The sequence below is a fragment of the Sorex fumeus genome, unplaced genomic scaffold (genome assembly GCF_029834395.1).
Source record: "Sorex fumeus unplaced genomic scaffold, SorFum_2.1 ptg000017l, whole genome shotgun sequence".
In the NCBI taxonomy this organism is placed as follows: Eukaryota; Metazoa; Chordata; class Mammalia; order Eulipotyphla; family Soricidae; genus Sorex; species Sorex fumeus.
In genome coordinates this window covers 2465439-2487031 of record NW_026606074.1, presented here as the reverse complement: position 1 = coordinate 2487031, position 21593 = coordinate 2465439, and the positions used below count along the sequence as shown (strand labels likewise).

The window sequence follows — 21593 nt, the reverse complement described above, 5'->3', positions numbered from 1 at the left end:
GAACTCAACAAAAGAATCCTCTTCTGACGCCCCCACCCCCATACCTCCTCAGGCTACCCTGTTTTGCTCTGAGCAGGTCCGAATTTAAAGCACTTCCTCTTATCCACCAGGAAACTCACCTGCCTAAGGAAGTGCCCCTGAGATGTTGCCGCCGCCACCTCTGCAGAAAGGGTCTGGGAGGGGTCCTGAGCTTTCCGAGTCCTTCAGATCCGCAGCTTCAGAAATTGAAGATGATGCCAGGGAGAGTCCTAGACCAGCAGCAAAATATGTTAGGTTTTAAAAGGCTTTCATGCTTGTAACAGATGCCTTGCTGTGATTTATTAGGTTTTGGTGCCGGGGGTTAGGAGCACACCTGGTGATACTCAGGACCAACCACTGACTCTGAGCTCAGGGAATTACTCCAGGTGGGGTTTATTGGGAGACCCTGTGCAATGCCAGTTAGCTGCATGCCACGCAAGCACCCTACCTGCTGGATTATTTCTCCAGCACCATTTCCTGCTTCTGGAAGTATCAGCTACAATACTTGCTTATTTTTGAGGAGATTAGGAGGAAAAGAGAACTTTTAAAGATGAGCAGAAAACATGTCTTAATTGTCATTCTTAAAAATAAAAGGAAGATTATGCAAAAGCAAAGGTGACAGAAATCTGTTAAAAGAGTGGGCATGGGGTGCAAATTGCTACAATACTGGCATGATCATGGTGAAAGAACATGGTGTTTATAGAAAAGACACTATGAAAATGTCCTGTGACTCTGCATTGCTCTCCAGTTGACTAGTCTGAGAGTCCTACTGAAAGCTGAAGGTAGTTGTTGAAGGCCAGCCTAAGATCTAGACACATAAATTGACTTTCGAGGAGGCGATACCATTGAACATCTGTCACCTACACAGATACATATTTTGTCCGTTTTATGTTTTGGGCCACACCCAGCGGCTACTCTTGGCTCTGTGCTCAGAGGTCACTCCCAACAGTGGTCGCGGGACTGTACCAGGGATCAATCCCAGGCCTCCCGCGTGCAAACTGTAGCTGTCTCCTTTGTCTGATTCACTAACTCTCTGACCCCAATCCTTGTGTTACTCTCATCAACCCTCCATATTCATCAGTAAGCTGAGTGTGGAGGAGATCCAGAAATTAGAATGGCATGTCTTCTGTCTTTATTCTCTCATATCTCATATCTTCATTCTCTCTTAGCAACATTCTTTGATGTACTAGCAAGCTATATGAAACCCAAGTCAATGTGACCTAGGAAATTCTAGCTATTGAACATACCTAAGATAATTTTGCGACATTCAATTTAGGTGTGTTGGATTAAACATTTGAAAGTGTTTTGTTTTTTTTTTTGGCATCTTTACAGGTTGTATGCCTTGTTCTTTTGGATTTTTTTTGGGGGGGGGAGGGTTCTACTCACTTTTTCCTTTTCCTGATTAATTCCTTTAGCTTCCACTTCTGATTTCTATTTCCTTCCTTCCTTCCTTCCTTCCTTCCTTCCATCCTTCCTTCCTCCCTTCCTCTTTCCTAGCTAGTTTCATCTTTTCAGCTGATTTACTGATTTGACGAATCCCCCCAAAGACCTTTGGTTTGGGCCTGCTTGAAAAGCAGCTGCTCAGTAACGTCTTTTCATCGGAGTCCTGGCCCCTTGCTTTCCAAAGAGGGTTTTAATCTGCCTTCTGCACATCAAGGAATAAGTGACAGACAAGAGACCTTGAGGTTGGCCAACTGGTCTGGCCCAGACCCCTTCCCTCCTTCCCACCTAAAATCTAGCAATATTTTACCTTATGACCCAGCGTCCTATTCTTAATTGAATTGATTAGCTGCTGTCATGCAGGAAATACTGTTCTTCTTTAATATAGTGGGCTCAGAGCGATAATACAGAGCTTCAGGCACTTGCTTTGGACACTGTGGTCATGGGTTCAAACCCAGGCATCATATATGGTCCCCTGGGCAATGCCAGGAGTGACCCTAGAAACCAGAGCCAGGAGTAATTCCTAAGTAATGCCAGGTATGGCCTAAATACCCTTTTGTAAGAAAATTAATTTTTTTCCAATTTTTTAGAAAATACCAAGAAGAAATCCCAAAATGACTCATCAATAAATTTGGTAGCACATTATACCCAGTCATGAATTTAATAGCACAGAGTGAATAAAGCAAGACGTGAAATCCTTCTTTCTACATCTCAGTTCCTCTGTCCTGAGATTCTGTGGTTGTTGGTAGAATAAAACTTGATACACATTTCCACAAATCTATTTATGTCTTAATCAAACTGGCACAGGAAGGGAAACTTGGTACACACGGGCTCCTCGTACAAGCCTCATCTTCGGACCCTTTGGATCATGGCACAGGCATTTGCTTCACTCTTCTTTTCTCGTGCTTTTTTGTTTATTAATTTTTCAGTTTGGGGTCCACACTTGGCTGTGCTCAGAGCTCCCTCCTAGCTCTGCACAAGGAGCGGGGACAAAAATTCGTAGCCATAATACTCCCAGCTCACGAGACTGTTCTGGAAGCATGTGTTCATTCTCAGATGAAACGCTGAGGCCTTCAGAAGTCAAACTGTGAGACGAAATAAGAGTAAACGCCTAGGGGTCAAAGAGAGGGCAGCTTGACCCCCAGCACCACAGAAGCTCCCTGAGCACAGCCAGGTGTGCCCCCCTCCACCCCTGCCCCAATCTGTAAGAAAAAGAAGTCAGTACACACACATACGCTATTCTTTTGGTCTCTGTTGGCAGTAAGAAGATTTTTATCCGATAAGAACCATCGAAATCCCTCCACTGTGGCGGTCTTGCCGTGTGCACTGGGTAGGTTGGGGAGAGCCGAGCAGTTTCTCTCGGCAGACTTCTACAGAAGTGCTCTAAACTGGAGATTTCTTTCAACACAGTTAGAGTCTTTTTTTTTTTTTAACCACTTGTCACTTCCCAGCTTGTTTGAGAAACATCAAATAATATGCCAGCCTTGAACATGGTGAGATCTGGAAATCTGACACCTTCCTCAGAAAAGTGGTGAAGGGGCTGTGCTACGAGCATTTCATCCGGATCCGATGGTGCCAAGTATACTTTGAAAAAACTGAGGAAAGGGAGCTGACTAGTGTCTCTCAAACATAGCGCGAGGGGCCCTTTGACCAGTCTGTGACTATCTGGATTGTGATTTCACAGGCAAGTTCAGATGTCCTTTCCCCATATGTCCTATGTCAACGTACAAACAGCATTGTCTTGAGAAAGAGAAGGCAGGCCCAGAGATGGTAGTGCAGGGGTTAAGGCACTTGCCTCGCATGCGGCTAACCTGCTTCAGTCCCCAGCGCCGCATATGGTCCCCAGAGCACTGCCAGGGCTCACTCCTGAGCACAGGGCAGGAATAGCCCCTAAGCACTGTGTTAATTTTATAAAGTTTGTAAAAGCTTCCTCTTTGCAATGATCTTTCTACTTAAAAATCCAAGCAGCAACCACCCATCAAATTCTTCTTAAGACTGACAGAACAGGGATTTAAAATATTTCGTTTGTCACCCAACGACTTTGTCTTAAAGGCAAATAGAGGAATAGAATGTTCTTAAACAGGCATCTGCTTTGGTGCCATCATTTGTCTTCCTGACATCTGTCAGATTGCCCAAGTGAGCCAAGCACCTCATGGCCCCCCAGCCTACAACATACCAAGTGTATTTTATGTGCTTTTCATCCATTTGCTTAAGTGCTCTGGCAAAAACCCTGGTATTTGGCAGTGATAGGACTGGGGTTTGGAAAATGAACACATGGCACTTCTGAGTTGTACCTTAGACTTGACTCAGCAGTTAAGGAAAGGGCTAAGCACTGTGTCTCGTGATGTCTTAAAGGGTTGCTCCCTTCAACTGGAAATCCCATCCCAACCCCCAGGTCACACCTCATCTCCACTCAAGCTCCTCCTTGTTCTGGAGCAGTGGTTCTGGGCACATGTCCTGAGCATGGCAGCAGCCCTTTGGGGTATGCCAGGCCATCACAGTCCTCTCATCCTCCTTAAGGTCCAGCTGATACCACCCGTCTCCCTGATCCCTCCTGCCAACCTTGTCCCCTGCCTCTTCTGTTCCTGTTGTACCACCAGGCCAGGAGGCCTGTCCTGCGGTCATTCCCTGCTGTGGCCCTGTGGCATCCAAGACCACATACCCTCTCACCCAGTGCCTGGTGGCAGCAGGCCTTACAGAAACCTCTGTTGACTGGAATGGAGGTATTAGGACAAGCCGGGCTTGGGAAAGCTCATTGGTTTTAGGGGAGGCCTTTTTTATGAATATCCTTGAGGTAGAGTTTACATTGGCATTTCTTATGTCTTTATCTCTTTTATTATCTGATAGACCTTCCTTCTCTTCTTGGTCTGGAACATATTTGGTGATACAGTGCCAAACGTTTGGCATGAGGAACATGATAGAAGGTTTAATGAGAAACCTTTGGCTAAAAAGGAAGTTTGTGAATTTTCTACAGATTTCATTTGTATGGTTTTCTTTATTAGGGATTAACTGAGAAATAATATAGAAGTTTTCTACCCCAAAGTGTGAAAAATTGAACTGTAACAATTGTACCACTGACTGAATTGCTGGTTACCTGTGTGTTCTGCATGGGAAGAAGGCCAGTACTGTAGGAACCGGTTTAGATCACGAATAACATCTGCACAATGCTCAGCCTTGGGTGGCCAAGCAGAAAGTTTCCCTGACAACACTTAAAGCTCAGAACTGCTTCCCAAGAACTTTGAAAAGAGAGACAGACAGAAAGAAAAGTATGCATCCAGTAGACCTCTCACTATTCAAATTTCTTGTTTTGGGAGACATGGTGATGATCTAGCCAAACTCTGTCCATTTCAATGGAGCGGTTCAATGAAGACACAGTTGATTCTTTTGATGATGTTTGAAAGGTTGTTTGTTTGTTTTTTCTCATTTGACATGCAGCAAGGACATATGGGCGCAGGAGAGGTAACACTATTGTTTCTAACTTTTGAATGTCTCCCTTGTATTTGGAGCGGAACTGCGTGTTCAGTAGCCTCGGCTGTGGGTAGCGGGGTGGGGGAAGGAAACCGTCTCTCCCGTCCCTACCTTGTGTTCGAGTCAACTGTAGGAACTCCACACCCTTGAGTTCTGGAGACATTTGCAGAGTTGGATTTGAATTCAAAGAATTTTCCTCTTGAAGACTGACTTCCCTCTCCCCTCAGTCTTCCCCCTTTCTGAAAGGAATCGCTTCAGAGAAACAAATTTTTTTTAAATCCTTAAAAAAAGAAAACAGAATCTGACTGATCTATAAGCACCTGATTATACTGGAGATTCAATTTTACCTGGATATCATATGTCTATTTTTTTGTGGGGCTGAGGAAGCCACACCTATAGAGCAGTGCTTGGAGGGGCCGTGCAGGGCCAGGGATTAAACCCAGGGCCTCGCACATGCAAGGCACATTCTCTGCCACGGGAAACACATTTAGTACAATTGGGTTTTCAATGAAAGCGACTAAAGAAATGACTGCTCAGAAATTAGAGAATTTTCAAGACTCATTTTACTGACATGCCTGGAATATCTTATTTTTATTGCCTAGAATTTTTTTCTTTCTGTAAGGTCGTTTCTTACTTTTAAAACATAGGTGATCTTTAAAGACCGTGCAGGAACTTACCTCCAGTTTTATAGTGTGTATGTCACCCCCTCCTGCCCTCTTCCCCCTGCCCCATTATGTAATTCTTCAGAGCTGTGATATTCTGGGAGAAATTCCGAACTGATCAGTTCAGCTAGAGATTCTCCGCTCGCCAAAGTTTCATAAGGAGAGTGGAAAGGAGGCCAACAGGACTGTATGAGTCCAGTCAGCTCCTGGGTCACAGTTGAGGGAGAACCCTCACAATCCCCCTATGTGGAATGTTCTAGAAGCAGCTTGAAAAGTGACAAACCAGGGCCCTGGGAGATTGTGCAGTGGCTTGTGACTCTGTGTTCTTCTGATTTAAACCTGCCTGTTTTGCACCAGGGGGTTCTGGGGAGACTCTGCACCACCTGGCCCCGCAGTCTCCCTGCGTATTCTCACAGGGGTAGTGCTCCGGCTGCAACCCCACAGGCCCGTGGTGGGATCAGATCGGGCCAGCACAGCTGCGAGAGGCGCAGCTCCGAGGCAGTCCAGCATGCCTTTGACAGAAAAACAGAACCAGTTCACTGTCACGTTGGCTGCCAGCCTTCAGTGGATTTTGAGGCTCATTTTAGGGAAATGACAGTGAGGGCCGGCACCTTTGCACATGCACATGGACTTGGGAGGCATCCGCAAGTCTTGGAGGAGAATCTTGCAGGCCGTCTTTGGGGGAAAATTGGGTGATTCAAGGGACATGGCATCTAATCACCGAGTGCAATGCTGAGCATTCGCGCTGGGGCTCTGCCGCGGCCACCAGCCGCCAGTTTGCTCTCCTGCCACCGCGCTAAAGTTTCAGGTTCCCACTGGGGATCTCTCGTAACCGTGGCCTTTTCACTTCAACCCTACTGGGACTCTGGGGCAATGGGAATCCGATGCACAACTGAGGATCTTATTGGCACTGAGTGAAAAAAGGAAGAGTAGCGGCGTTGATGCGGCTGCCCTTGTGTCTTGTGAGAGACGCTCAGGCGCCCGGCACATTTCCTGTTAGCGTGTGTCCCTGCTTTCTGTTCCAGGTCAGTCATCCCTGTTCCCAATGGAAGATGGATTCTTGGACGACGGCCGTGGGGATCAACCGCTTCACAGTGGCTTGGGGTCACCTCACTGCTTCACTCACCAGAACGGAGAAAGAGTGGAGCGCTATTCCCGCAAGGTGTTTGTGGGTGGCTTACCTCCCGACATCGATGAAGGTAGGTCAGAAGGAGCCGCCCGCTCCACAGCGGCACCCGGCAGCGGCCTCGGTGCTCAGAGGTTTTCCACTCCAGCCTTTCCCTGGCGATCCCTGCGCCCGTTCTGCCCTCCTGCCAGGTCGGATCAGGTCCCAGCAGGAACTGGGGAGCAGAACTTTTAAGAGCTGGAAGGGAAATGAAAGAGGGAAGGGCACTGGGGGAAATGTACCAAATCTTCCGTTCTGGCTGGAGCGGGGGTGAACTGGGTTTGGTCTGGGCCTGAGCCCGGTTTGGTTTTTTCCCCACCACTTTGTTTGAGTGTCTCTAAATGGCTGTTGTTCATGGTTAGAATGTCCAAAGTCTCTGAATGAGAACTTGGGAGTTAGGTCACTTGGTGGTATGTTTTTGCTCTCCACTGTTGACATGCTTTCTCAAAGCCAGGCAGTCCAGTCCGCTTGTTTATAATCGTAGCCAAGAGAGAAAGTCCCTGCTTACAAAGTATGTGTGTGTTTGTGCATGTGGCAGGGAGGCAGATTGAAAACTGCCAATGTACAAGCAACGCAGTGCAGAGCGAGTATGGCTCAGAGAGTTGCAGCAGGCCCCAACTGAGCAGTGGGGAGTCTGAGATTAGTGCGGCAGGAAGATCATCATGGTGGAAGTGGCATTTGCACGAGAACCGAATAATGAGCCAGTCGTGCAAAAGCCGAGGGGCTTGTCAGCCTCCCTTCATCTGCGAGTCTAACTGACCCTCATAAGAGCAAACAAGCAAGCAAGCAAGCAAGCAAACAAACAAAAACGCAAAGGAATGGACCGTGGACAGCTGTTTACCCCGGTTTCTTTTGTTCCTTTCTTCTGTCTCGGGGTTTCTCCACGGAAATGAAGACACTGCCATTCGTGGGACAGCGGGAAAAAAAATCTCTGGTGATAAGGTTTCATCATTTCATATGGGCACAGGGATCTCCAGGCATTCTTCTTTCAATCTGTCCTTTGGAAGATCAAGATCAAAGTGGTTCAAAAGAGCAACTAAACACAGGCTGGGTGGGTGGGTTGGGCAAAGGTCCAAGGGAGGCCCTCGGAAATTTCGGACAGGCTAAGTCAGTTCCGGGCCGCACTAGCCTTTGGTCTCAGGTATGAAGCTCTCTCACCTTTGGCCCTGCTCTTCATTCGCCTTAGAATCGTAGGATCAGGGCTTCTTTCATCAATGCTTTTGTACAGCCAGAGGGTCTCGCTCTTATCCTGAAATAGAGGGCCACGGACTCACTTGATGAAAGAAGTGATGAAAATGGGGTGGGACTAATGGCATTTGTGAGTGTGATTTGGCCTTACCTCTCAGAGCAAAACTGGAAGCTCAGTCAGTAGCATTGAGGGGGACAGGCCTCCCATTCCAACAGATTTCTGAGGAATAGTGGGAGCTGCAGAATGGGGCTCTGAAAGTGGTGGAAATGATGGGGCAGATCAAGCCAGGAGTGGATCATTTCCTGCCTACTGAAAATCCGTGCTGGAATTGCTAACCCAAAGAGACCCAGTAAGTTGGTGAGAACTTTGGAGAGTCCAGGCAACTGTCGGCCTGAAGCCTCAGCACTGCTGATGGCTACCTCACTGCCCCTGTCCCTCAGCTCCATGTGCCTACCTCCTGGGTCTAGATGTTCCTCGGGGCATTTATTTTCCTGTCGTGGCTCCCCAGTGTCCAAAGAGATAACTGGCATCCTTTGAATGTGTGATAAGATATGATCAAGTCTCTCTCCCTACCTCTACGGCCTATGTTCTTGCCCGCACAGGCCCAGAGAGACTCTCCGGATAGGTAGATGGGAGGAAGGATGTACGGGCACCTGGATGGTTTAATGGGCCAGTGGGCAGATTATTCATGCGTATAAACTGATGGAAGGAGGAGAGAAAGAGAGAAGGATAAAAGGGAAGGCAAATGTGGGAAGTATTCAGTGGAAAATCTAATTCTTCATGTAATTCTAATAGTTCTAATTGCGTTTTTAAATTTCATTCCCCAAAAGATCATAGAAGTATTAAAATCTCCCTCCACCTTTTTTTGTTTTGTTTTGTTCTTTAGATGAGATCACAGCTAGCTTTCGTCGCTTTGGCCCTTTGATAGTGGATTGGCCCCATAAAGCAGAGAGCAAATCCTACTTCCCTCCTAAAGGTAATTCTCCCTACGATCCAGCACATGGGGCCCATGGCACCCTTCCTTCATTTCATGTCCCGCCTTCATGTGAACATTTGCCCTGGCTGCAAGATTTTCTGTCCCAAATGTATCTTCCCGTGTGCATCTTTAAACTGTCTACCCCCCCCCCCAACCCCATCATTTCCATTCAGACTGGAATTTCACTCCACCCCCAGCCTGAATTGCTCTCCCAGTCTGATCACTCTGAGCAGGAGCATTATCTAATTAAAAGAGAACCCCCTGCACACACCCCCTCCCCCGGTTTCTTTTTCCAGGCTACGCATTCCTGCTATTTCAAGATGAAAGTTCCGTCCAGGCTCTGATCGATGCGTGCATTGAGGAAGATGGCAAACTCTACCTGTGTGTGTCCAGCCCCACCATCAAAGATAAGCCTGTAAGTGTGCTGTGGCTGCCAGCGTTTCAGTCTGGTCCCCATTTGAAACCGAGACCTGTTGGTGTGGCTCGTAAGTGCCTTATTTGTAGGTAGAAAGAGGCAGTTAGCTTCAGCGTCGTGTTCCGGTTCCTCTTGTGGTTATTCACTGTGTTTGTGCACAATTATTCTGGCACTGAATTTGGTTTGAAGGCCACGACCGGCAGTGCTCAGTGCTTCCTTGTGGCTCAGGGGTCATTTCTGGCAGGGCTCGGGGGACCCTATACCGTCTAGTAATCAAACTGAGGTCGGCCATATGCCAGGGATCATGTGGGGATACCTGGAGGGATGGGGGTGGCACTCTCAGGGGGCTCAGCTCTGATCACAACCGGGTGTGACTCAAACACAAAAGCAAATAAATACTCCCCATCTCCCAATTTTAATTCAGGGCTGGAGTAATGGAACAGGAGGGAAGCACTTGCCCTGCATGAGGCTGGTGACTCTGGATTAATCCCTAGCACCACTTACCATCCCCCAAGCACTGCCAGGGTGAGCACCACCAGGTGTGGCCTCAAAACAAGAACAAGAACAAGTAAACTGTAGGTCTCGTCGGTTAAGGGATACATTCCATGATTTGGCACTTCCTGGCAATGCAATGGAACTTCCCACTTGGTCCAGTTTCCTCTAAATGAAATGATGACTTGGGATCCACTATGCTAAAGTCTTTCCTAGTTTTATAGTGTTGTTGCTTTGGAATGATGGGGGTGATGGCTTGGAGAACTGCAGTATGGTCCCTTAAAAGTGCCTTTTCTGTCTGCGCCCACGTAGGTGCAGATTCGGCCGTGGAACCTGAGCGACAGTGATTTTGTGATGGACGGTTCCCAGCCTCTTGACCCCCGGAAAACTATATTTGTTGGCGGTGTGCCTCGACCCTTGCGAGCTGGTATGACCAAGCAACCCCAAATTCCTTTTTGTCCTGGACTAGAAAAAATGTCTTATAAAGGGTTTTCTGGGTGAAATGTGGGGAGCTGATGTCCGAGGGTGAGACTTCTCAGATGGAAATGTGTGGGCTTGAATTCCCACGATCAGTTCCCATTCACTGCAGACAGCAGTATTGTCCGGTTAGGTGCTTCTCATGTGCCCAGTGGAGGAGTGAGTTAGCTCGAGCGGTTTGGAGGGCCAAGGAAATAACCAACGCAGAGCTTTAGGTAACAGCCGTCACCTGCTCAGCTTCCCTTCCTAAGGGAAGGCTTCGGGTTTCATTCTTGCGTCCTCATATGCTCCCCAGAGTATCCCCTACAATGCAGTCAGACCCCCCTCCCCACCAGGGCCTCTAGATTAGAGCGGTACTTAGAGAAGAAATTGCATCCCCCACTTTAAGTAATCTGAGCCTGAGAATACAAGTGAGTTAAAGAACAGAAAGTGAACAAGCATGCCATTGGGCGCATACTCTGGAGAAGACCGTCCATTCATTACTTGGTGTTTTTATCTGGAAAACTGGTGAATAGCCAGACTCTGGGGAGACCTAACAGCTTTGCATGGTGACAGGCCAGAGGATGCCCACAGAGCCTGCCAGTCCATTGACGAGTGTAGTCACAGTATCATTTCATAGGATGCAGTGCGTTGCTAGTGGGTAACTATGGTCAGAACATGACTCTGGAGCAGAAGCACCAGAGTTCCCCTCAGGACGGTCCCTTCATCTCTCACCTCAGGCCGAGTGAACTGCTTTACCACATCTCAGTTCACCCAGGAAATTGCTCCAGGAAAAGACCTCCAGTCTTCTTCCTATATAAAGCTTCAAAGGGAACATTTGGGGACTGAGAAGATTTTCCAGGGATCAAGGCACTTATCTTGCATGCAGCCAACCCCAATTGAATCCCTGGCATCCCATGTAGTTCCCCCAAGCACCACCAGGGGTCACTCCTGAGCACAGAGCCAGAAATAGCCACTGAGCACTGTGGAGTATAGCCCAAAACCCCAAAGAAATATAAGAAAAATTTAAAGCTCAGAATTTATTCCTTCCCAACTGATGAGTCTCTTCTCCATCCCCTTCTACTTTCCAGTAAGCCTTTCTACTTCCAAAAACAAAAGCAAAAAAAGAAAACTCTAAAGATCACCGAGAACATACATAAACACTCAGCAGCACCCATGCCTATCACTAATAAAAGATTAGAAATAAACCCAGCAGACACCTGACTGCAAGAGGTTTGCCTTTTAATTACATCGACAGTGACATAGTCCCAAGCCCCAGATGAACTCCATTTTCACGAGGCCCTTGGTGGGCCCAAAGGAATAATTCTGACTCCGGCGGCCTACTTGTCCCTTCCCCCTTTCAGTGGAGCTGGCCATGATAATGGATCGGCTGTACGGAGGCGTGTGCTATGCTGGGATCGACACCGACCCCGAGCTCAAGTACCCGAAAGGAGCCGGGCGAGTTGCCTTCTCGAACCAACAGAGCTACATAGCTGCTATCAGCGCCCGCTTTGTCCAGCTGCAGCATGGAGAGATAGATAAACGGGTAAGTCCTGGACGTCATTCTGGAACATTCTGGAACGGCCCTTCCAAGTTTGTCGTTGGCAAGACTGAAATGGGGGCGATTTTATAGACAGTCAGCCGACAGTTTGGCCTGTAGGACCAATAAAACACATGGTCTCTCAGCCATCTTGGGTCTGCTGTCCCGGATTGAGTATCTCACTAGAACACTTCACTGTACTTAAGCCGATTTGATCTGCCCTCAGCTGTCACCTCTCTCCATTCATTTAGTTACTCTTCCCCACATCCAGTGGCACAGCAGACATGCAGACACGGAGCCCCTGAGTGTTTCTGACCCTTTGTTCTCCTCCTCCCGGAACGTCCTGAATTCCTCAGCTATCCCCATTTTCAGTCCCCTAGGTAACAGATGAGTGAGTCAGTTCACTTGAAGGGGTGCAAATCTTAGACACGTTTCACTCTTCATCAGTAAGAGAAATCTAGTATGCTCTATTCTAAGGCTAGAGAAGACCCGCCTCAGGGCTTTTGCCTGGTTGACACTCACGACTTTGTTCCAGTGGTATTAGCAGTATAGTTGAGGAAGGTCAGGTTTGATTAGCAGAGGATGGGGGCAAGATCATTGGCAGGGACGGTCTCATGCCACCTTGATGTGTGATTAGCACCCAAGAGTGTCTGTAGGCTGGTTTCCCAGGCCTCTTCACGCATGTACTTCAGTTGGCAATTTCGCATTTGATATTCAGGTTTCATGGGGCCAGAGAGATAGTACAGTGGTTAGGGTTCTTGCCTCGTACACAGCCGATCCAGGTTCAGTCCCTGGCACCCTGTAGGGTTTCCTGAGCCCTGCTAGGAGTGATCCCTGAGTGCAGAGCCAGGAGCACGCAAAAGCACTCGGAAGGCTGGTGCTGTGGTGCAGCCTGCTCTTCCTGTCCCCTTGAGTCCCGTCCCCTTGTTCTCAGCTAACGTAGCTCAGGGCCACTTGTAAAAATGTGCAGCTCTTCTACCTGGTGAATTCACTGGTTGTTTGGAATGTTCCAGAGCTCCTGTGGCAGGTTGGTCTGTGGGACTCAGGACTGGGACCTGTGGTTGCAAATTCACCTCGGACTCTGACTCCAGCAGACACAAAGCCCATGTTGAGAGTGGGACTCCAACAGCCTCCCCCTGCCCATTAGCACCCCAGATGTGCGCAGTACCATGGAAACCAGGAGTATTCTCCCTCTGCCCGAAGACCCTCTTCAGCTCTTCATTTTGTGTAAATTCTGATTCCACTGAGGACTAAAATCCAGCCTCAGCTGTTCAGATGGGGGTCAGGTTTCGGAAAACCCTCTTGGGGGCCGGGGGTGCTTCATCTCAGAATATTCTAGGTTAAACCATGGGCTTATCACCTGGTCCCACTTCCAGAGGAATCCTTTTGCCCTTTGAAACAGGCTTTACAAAACAAAAATAAAAAGGGGGTGGGCTGGGGAAGGAGGGGTGGGAACATGTAGCAAGTTCTTCAAAGAGGGATTGTCTTTCTGTCAGTCCAAGAATTACTGCCTCGGACTGGAAAAGTAGGTAAGGAACTTGCCTTGCATGTGGCCACCCCAGATCCAACTCCTGGCACCTGGTAGGGCCCCCTAACACTGCTGGGTGTGGCCCCCCTTCTCTTCCCTGGAGCAGATGCATCCCCCCTTTGAGTTGACCCCCCCACCCCCCCCCACCCCCCGTGGAGAGGAAATGGATTCTTCACAGAGAAGTCAAGTCCCTTCTCTTCTCTTGCGCTTTTAGGTGGAAGTTAAGCCATATGTCCTGGACGACCAGCTGTGTGATGAGTGTCAGGGGGCCCGCTGCGGAGGGAAGTTCGCTCCGTTTTTCTGTGCTAATGTCACCTGCCTCCAGTATTACTGCGAATATTGCTGGGCCGCCATTCATTCGCGGGCAGGCAGGGAGTTTCACAAGCCCCTGGTGAAGGAAGGAGGCGACCGTCCTCGGCATATTTCCTTCCGCTGGAACTAACCGAAGGAGAACCGTAGCGCTCCTTTTCAGGCCTCCCCGATCGGCGCCCTCTTCTGTTCATGCTCACCCTCCTTCCTCGCCCGCGCCAATGCTGGCATGCCCTCTCGGTAACTGTTCGTGACTTACCAATAGTATAATGCAACGAATGGCCTATAATAGAGGTGTTTGTAGATTCTCACGTCCCCGAAACCAATAGGTAGGAACTCCCTTTCCACAGGGCCGTCATGTTGCACCGAAGTTGGTTTCTCTGGTTTTGCTGGAGACTAAGAGGAACCCAACTTCCAGCAACAGTTTTGCAGAGGAGAGACAGAGAGAGAGAACTATTAAAAAAGAAATGAGACGATAGAGTATTTTGGGTTTTTTAATTAAATTATTGTTAATAATATAACATAGAAGAATACTTTTATTAAAATAGCCTTGCACCAAGAACACTATCATCTATCCTGACAACCCCTCCCTCCCAAGGAACTGCTTTTGCTTTTTTTCCCTTCTTTTCTGTTCCTTCATCATCTTTCTGGCCTCTCTCTTAGCCCCCCACCCCCCTGTATTCTTTTCACGGCAGTGGAGGAAGTTAACAATTATTAACAGGAAAGCGCATATTAAAGCCAACACAAATGCATGAGCCAGACTGAAGCAACATTCTAAGGACTCTGAGGGGTTTTTTTTGAGGCTGAATAGTGTTCCTTCTAGCCTCCAAGTTACCTCCGAAAAGGAAAGACTAAATAGGAACATAAGCAGAGCTGGGTTTATTTTCTCTTTAAACCATGTTGGAAATGTAGAATGTAAAAAAATAAAATAAAGAGGGGGGTGAATTTACTACTGAATGGGGGGGACAGTTACTGTAGTATACTGATTCCTATTGAAACTTACTCATTGGGCCGTAGCCCCAAGAAAACCTACCAAAGCTAGAATTCACGCCAGCTGGTGGGAAAACAAGCATTTCCTCTCCCGAAGAACAAATGCAGAGATTTTTATTTTCGGTGTGCTCTAGGAACTCTGTAGCCGAACTTACTTAATAACACTCATCCTCTGACAGCCTTTGCTCTCCATTTTGACGTTATAAAGGAAAAGAAAACCGAGCTAGAGATACCTCAAAGATAAATCACTTTCGATTTTGTTCGCAAAAAAGAAAAAAAAAGAGACAAAAACAAAGAAAGAAATAAACAAACAAACAAACAAAAAACCCCATCACCAACGAAAAAATCCGAGCTACCAATTGGCTGCTGATTGGCTTACTTTTTTCTGATTTCCAGTCACTTTGGGGAATCCTGTAATTTAGTTGTAACATAGCAAATGAAAAAAAAAAAGCTTAAAAAAAAGTTAAGTAGTTGCAAAGTGTTTTGCACCGTTGATCTAAGTAACTGTGTAAATCTGTGCAAAGGTACGTATGTTTATCTTACTCTTCCTATAAAATAAAAGAACATTACAGTTTCAGAACTTAGCATGGGACATAGACAGTGTTTGAAGTGCCAACTTCACCAAGTAATGCATGCTTTATTATAAATAAAATTCTAGCTTGGAAAGGCGTTATTATGTGTTGAACAGTATGCTTCAGGGGTGAATTTAAAAATAGTCTCTTGAAGCCCGGTAATGGAAAATAACCATTCTTTTCGTTGACATTCTCTTACTCAAATGCCCTATCCACCAGGAAAAGGATTATTAGCGGTGTGCAAAACGTCACAAAAAAAAAATCCACACACACACAACAAAGAAAACTCCAGTGGCACTCTTGCTAGGTGTACCACCTACCCGTACCATCTGGGAGCCCTGCAAGCCAAAGATGCCCCAGCACCACTAGGAACCACCCGGCCAACACCCTCCCCCAGCTGATCTCGCTCTTGGCAGAGCGGGCCTTTCCCGAACTCCGTCCCGGTTCCGTTCCATTCCAAAGGTCAAAATGGAGACATCTGCTGTCGAACCATCCAGCCTAGCAAGGGAGCTGCTTTTCTTTTTTCTTTTCTGTGAATCGCTGCAAATCCTGAAAGTTCGTCCTAGGGGGCTGGGCAGCGGGGAGGGGCGCAGTTTGCTCTGTGTAGCTGGTCAGGAATTTCTTTCTTCTCTCCTGCTGAGTTCCGTCCTTCTCACTGGAGTGCTCATTTGCCTCTTTCTTATTCTTTGCAATGCTTGTAGGTGGCTTGGGGTATGCTATTGTGCTGGGCCTACGCAGTGAACAGGTGTGTGGAGTTAACCAGAAATAACACTGAGAACTAGCTTTGAATAATCATTTCTCCCTTTGTACATGACCTGCTGAATTTCGGTACAGTGTTTTTGTAGCTAACTTATTTTGTCATGCACATAATGTATATTTGTTATGCACTACTTTTGTATATCTTGTTTTTCCAACAGTGAACATTTTTAGGCACACTTTTCACTGACGGGATATCTCTTTATGCAATACCTCAATTTTTCATATTGCAAAGAGTAGCTTTTTGTACTTTTATTACTGAGAGATCTTCATATACTTCATTTTTTAATATAAATAATTTTAATAAATTTTATTTTCTTATATTCTGCTTTTTATACATTTCAGTGCTCTGCGTACATTTTAAATTCTGGATGCCGTGCACTGCCAATGCTATTTTAGAATCTGCAGAGAAGAGAAAGCATGTTGCTTCAAACATTCTTCCCCAGCACCACTCTCGGTGTCCCTAGCATTTAAAAAAATAGTCTTATGTGAAGTCACAAATTAATGAGGAAAAACAGATTCGCATGAAAATGACAGGCAACACTGTACTTCCTAAAACAAACGAATGAAAACAAAACACACACACACAAAAGAAAACCAAGGGAAAAAAATGAAATGCATAATAAGCCTAGGGTAGAAATTTAAAAGAACAAAATTGTCTACAGCTTCTTACTAGGTTTTTAAAATGATTCATAATGCAGACATTTTTGGTGAATGTTTAGCCATTTTTAATATTAATAAATTGATGTTAAGTGTTTGATTCCGAGATGTCTGCCCTTTTAAATTATATAGAAAGAAAAAAAATAGCCTGCCGTGGGACAGGTGTGTGATGTTAGTATGCATGACTAATGTAAGAATTGTTATTCTCCTAATATTTACTCGTGATTGTGTGGCAAGCGTGTTTACAGATTCTTTGATTACACTTCAATTTACAGGGCATAAACAATTATTATCTATTACTCTGAACTTTGATTGATTACATGTCCTTCAGATTACATGGGATCGTCATTGGAAGTTACCATGTAACTCCCAACACAATCAACATGTAATTCGTTTACAGATTTTAGGGTATCACTTCAATTCCCCAAGCATGTGGTTCGAGCACACTAGCATGGCACTAGCCATGTACTTACAATGTAGTTACAGAGTAATTACATGGTTATTTTTGCAATGTAAAATAAAGTGTTTCTGATTATTTTCTATGTAAAAGAGCCCTTTCCTCTTCCTCCCTTCTGCCCCCCTTCACCCGACCCCCCCGCCCGCTTTGGTATAATATATATACTTCTCCATACACAGAGCTCTGCAGAATGCAAAATAAAACTTGCAGTGAATGAATTTCGCATTTTATGAGAGTGCTGTTGGAAAGACTTGATTGATAATTCACCCCTTTTGTTTCGAAGAGTTGAATCTTCTGTTCAAAGGTGATTTAAAACTTGAATGTGATGAATTGTGGCGAGTTAACTTCAAGTTATGTGCAATACTTATTTCAAACTTTTGAAAGATCTTTGCAGTGTGATTCTTTGTTTTTAATTGCAGACATTTAAAAAATGTCATTTTCTACTGTTAAGAGTAATCCTCTTTCTTGTTGGTGTTTCTAAAGAAAAGAATCAGAAATCAATCTTTCTACTAATGTAAATTTGAGATTATTTTTAAAAATGGAATAAAAGAGGTTTTGGTCATTTGCTTTATTTTATTATCTTATTTTAAAGCTACTGTGATTGATAGCATTGTAAGAATTGGGACAATATTGTATTCAACTGTTTTATTTTTTATATTTTTAAAATTTAAAGTATAATTAGTTTTTATAATTTTCATCAGATTTTTGTTATATTTTTTGGAAGTGAAACTTTTAGCCAGTGGGTGTCTAGTTTTTACTAATCCCTAATGTTTTATTTTCCCCCCCAGTGTATTGCTCATATTATCAGAAGGAAAAGTTATTTAAGTTTGTCAGTTAATTGTACTACTTGGCTGAATTTCCATATAGTTTTTACTGTGTATGGGGAGGTTGTAGTATTTATTATAGCATTTTAAATAAGGGTAATTCATTTTTTATTAAAGTCATTTTCACCTTAAGTTCCTATTTTTGTATGTTCTACTCTTAAGTTATATAACACAGTTCCTTTTTTAAAAGAGTTCATTTGTTGAAGTGCTAGTGGAAAATTAATGTTATTAAATAGTTTGCAAATGACTATTTATACCAGTATGCATATAATTTTTAAATATTTGTAATGTGAGATGTTGAATGAATAAAACTTTTAACTCCGCTCTCTCTTAATGGACTCATTTCTCGTCCCCCTAAGTTGATTTCCACCATGGCGAATGTGGCATGTCACAAATATTAGGGCCCAGAGAGATCGTGTGGGATAGTAAGGCATTTACCTTACATGCAGCCAACCTGGGTTCGATCCCTGGCCCCACAGACAGCCTCCCAAACACCAGCAGGAGTAAGCCCTGAGCATTGCCAGGTGTGGCTCAAAAACCGGACAGAGCTGGGTGTGACAGCGGGAGAGCGCTTGCCTCGCTCACAGCCAACCCAGATTTGATCTCCGCCGCCCCGTATGGTCCCTCAGGCACCTCCAGGAATAATTCCAGAGTGCAGGGCCAGTTGGAATCCCTGACCACAGCCAGGTGTCACCCCAAAACTAAAAAACAAACACCAGACAAAATGAAGACCACAGCAGAGTCGATTGGGCCCAGGCTCTGGGGGCTGAGGCAGGGAGTGGGGGATGCTGCCTGCGAAGCACTGTCCAGCTTTCTTAGAATTCCTATCATTTCCGTTCTTCAAGAACACGCCTTTGCATCCCCGTCCAAGCACCCCCTCCCCCCGATGCTCTGAGAATAGGAACACAAGCTTCGATTCAACGCGAAGAATTTAGAAAATGATTATTTGGGGCCCACTAGAAGCTCTTATCAAGCAGCCCCGTGCAGGGGCTCTTCTCAGAGGACATTCTGTTTGGGCAGGCGCGCCTGAGTCTTGGGGAGCTATTTTTAAGTTTGTATCTCTTCTCCACTTGAATGGAGTGTCAGTGTGGGCTGGCGGGGGACAGTGCCTTCTTGTGATTCAGTGCAGGTAGCTGCAGTGAATACGGCCCAGTTTGTCTCGAGGAAGTGAAAAATGAACAGCAGCGCCTAAAAGCCAGGCGTGCTCAAGCCACCAGCATAATCTGATGAAGTGTCCATGAAAAACTGCCTTTGGCTACGTGGTGGGAGGGGGGAGCCAGCGCACAAACAAATGCCAAGAGCTAAGCCGGCAGCAGTGCTGGCTTTATCCTGCTCCGTGGAGTTCTATTTCAGTACGCAGGGCCTTGACACCCTGGAAATGTCACTGTGATCAAGCAAATGTCACCCTTTCAAAGATTTTATTTCCCCACCCTTCTCTCACCCCCATCCAGTTCCAGTGAAAAGAAGAAAAGATCCCAACATGCCGAGGGGTGACCCTCCCATCACCCACTAAAGGTAACAGAACACTGAAACTTGTTCTGAAGTCAGAGCGACAGGGAGAGAGGATGATGCTGAGGAGCAGTGAAGCTTCACAGAAAGTCTTAGGGGCCGGGGACCAACAGACACCCAAGACACATTGTCAGTCAAGCATCATCACATGAGTGCGCCATGAAAGGATATCCAGCTGGGGCCGGAGCGATAGTACAGTGGGGAGGGCATTTGCCTTGCACGCGGCCGGCCCGGGTTCAATCCGCAGTATCCCATATGGTGCCCCAAGCATCGCCAGGAGTAATTCCTGAGTACAGAGCCAGGAGTAACCCCTGAACATCGCTGGGTGTGAACCAAAAAACAAAACAAAATAAGGATATCTAGCTGGAAGGGTGGACTGAGGAAGGAAGGAGGGGAAGAAAGAAAAGGAGAGGAAGGAAGGAGGAAGGGAGGGAGGGAGGGAGGAGGGAGGATAGGTGGCTGGAATGAGTGGCTAAGTGGATGGAACTGAGTGGGTGCATGGTTGGATGGAATGATGAGTGGGTGGATGAGTGAACTGATAGATTCATCTGAGACTAAAGCAAAACCTCACCAAGGAGACGGGAGGTTAATTGAGCAACACATTTGCTATAGAATTCAAACCTCTTCTCATGCCCCTCATCTAAGACACTGCACCATCTCTTTTGATCTTACAAAAATAGTTCTGAAATCCAAGGAGTGTGGGGAGAAGCTTGCTACCTGGTACATCTGTGAATTTTAAAACAGTACTTGAATATTTTTGCTTCTGGCTGAGATGTCAGCATTAAAAGGGATTTCTGCAAGAAATTTATATGCTTAGTTCTGCGTGTGCCTATGTGAGCACACTTGCATATGTGTATATTTTTGGGGAGAAATAGAAGATGCATTTGCCATTTTTAGAGCAACATAGCTGTGCAGTGCTCAGCTTCAATTGTTGCAGCAGTCTGAACAGCTGTTCCGAACAGATGTGATGCTTCGGCGCCTGCAAGCACCCACTTAGAATGCTTGCACATGCTTTTGCAGCAACAGCTCCTTCTGAGGGAGACATTAAGGCCATAGTCATAGGACCATCATCAGCAATTTCCTTTTTTCCTTGCTAGCAGAAGTGTTCGAAGCTGACAAAGACCAACTCATACATTCTAAAATGGGAAGGATGCCACTGGGTGCTCAAATTGTCCCTGAGGGTATCCTCAAACCCAGAACAGTCCTTTCCAGGGGAGCTCAGAGGCAGGAAGGGGATTCGGAGCGAGAGGGAATAGGAAGGAAGGACAGGACAGGACAGAGAAGGGAAATGATTCATCAAAGGCAGGTTGGTGTCAAGAGGCCAGTTACACCTTTCTCACACACATCCCAGCTCCCTGGCTCCCACTTATTCATTCTGGGGGCGCTTGGAAGCAATGCTTGGTGCTGGGGATGGAACCCAGGGCTCATTCACGCAAAGCTGCACCCCAGAACTTGGAGCTCTCTCAGAGCCTTTTTGATGTTCTAAGGCTCTTCCTCTTTAAGGAACAAAGCAGCAGAAGGAAAGGCCTGGGGGGCTGGGAGAGCTGGAAACTAGACAGGGCTTTGACTGCCTCTGAGGAAAAGAGGCTTCCAGTTCCCCCTTTAGCTCTGGGGGAGCACCCTCACCTTTCCAGCTCTCCACTGAGGGCCAGTGTCCCGCCTTTATCAGGGGGGTCCACCCTTCAGCGGTACTCAAGGTCCCTTCTGGTGGCGTTGGGGATCCAAGCCAGGGCTGAGCAGTGCCCAGCCCACTGAAACGTCACCCGGTGCCTTGTGCACGGCCTCCCTCTTCTCACCTCGAATTTTCCTTCGAATTAAGTGTCCTTCAATAAAATCATTCTACTTAAAATTAAGATTTCCGGGACTGGAGCGAAAGCACGCGGCCAACCCGGGTTCGATTCCCAGCATCCCATATGGTCCCCCCGCCCCCAAGCACCGCCAGGAGTAATTCCTGAGTGCAGAGCCAGGTGCAATGCTGGGTGTGATCCAAAAAGCAAAAAAAGGAAAAAAAATTAAGATTTCCCCTCTTCTGCTTAAATTAAAAAAAAAAAAAAACCCTGCCTGACGTTAAGGTCCCGATGACCTGGCGGCGGCGGGGCCGGGGGCTGCAGGCGGGGGCCAGCGGGAAGGCGGCTCATCCGGGGGCCGCGACTGCCACCTGCCGGCC

General features: G+C 46.5%; 1 protein-coding gene across 4 annotated transcripts in view; it reads left to right on the top strand.

Moving 5' to 3' along the window:
- CPEB4 (cytoplasmic polyadenylation element binding protein 4) overlaps positions 1 to 18240 on the top strand; it is a 56582-nt gene extending 38342 nt beyond the window's left edge. For 2 of the 4 annotated variants that reach the window (XM_056112375.1, XM_056112372.1), the window contains 7 exons: positions 4894 to 4917; positions 6614 to 6787; positions 8829 to 8918; positions 9215 to 9333; positions 10138 to 10252; positions 11646 to 11827; positions 13564 to 18240. In XM_056112375.1, coding sequence (XP_055968350.1) covers positions 4894 to 4917; positions 6614 to 6787; positions 8829 to 8918; positions 9215 to 9333; positions 10138 to 10252; positions 11646 to 11827; positions 13564 to 13791 — 932 coding nt within the window. In that variant the 3' untranslated portion in view covers positions 13792 to 18240. The remainder of the gene's footprint in view (positions 1 to 4893; positions 4918 to 6613; positions 6788 to 8828; positions 8919 to 9214; positions 9334 to 10137; positions 10253 to 11645; positions 11828 to 13563) is intronic. The other 2 variants (XM_056112374.1, XM_056112376.1) reach the window with 1 other exon arrangement.
- The last annotated feature ends 3353 nt before the right edge of the window (positions 18241 to 21593 follow it).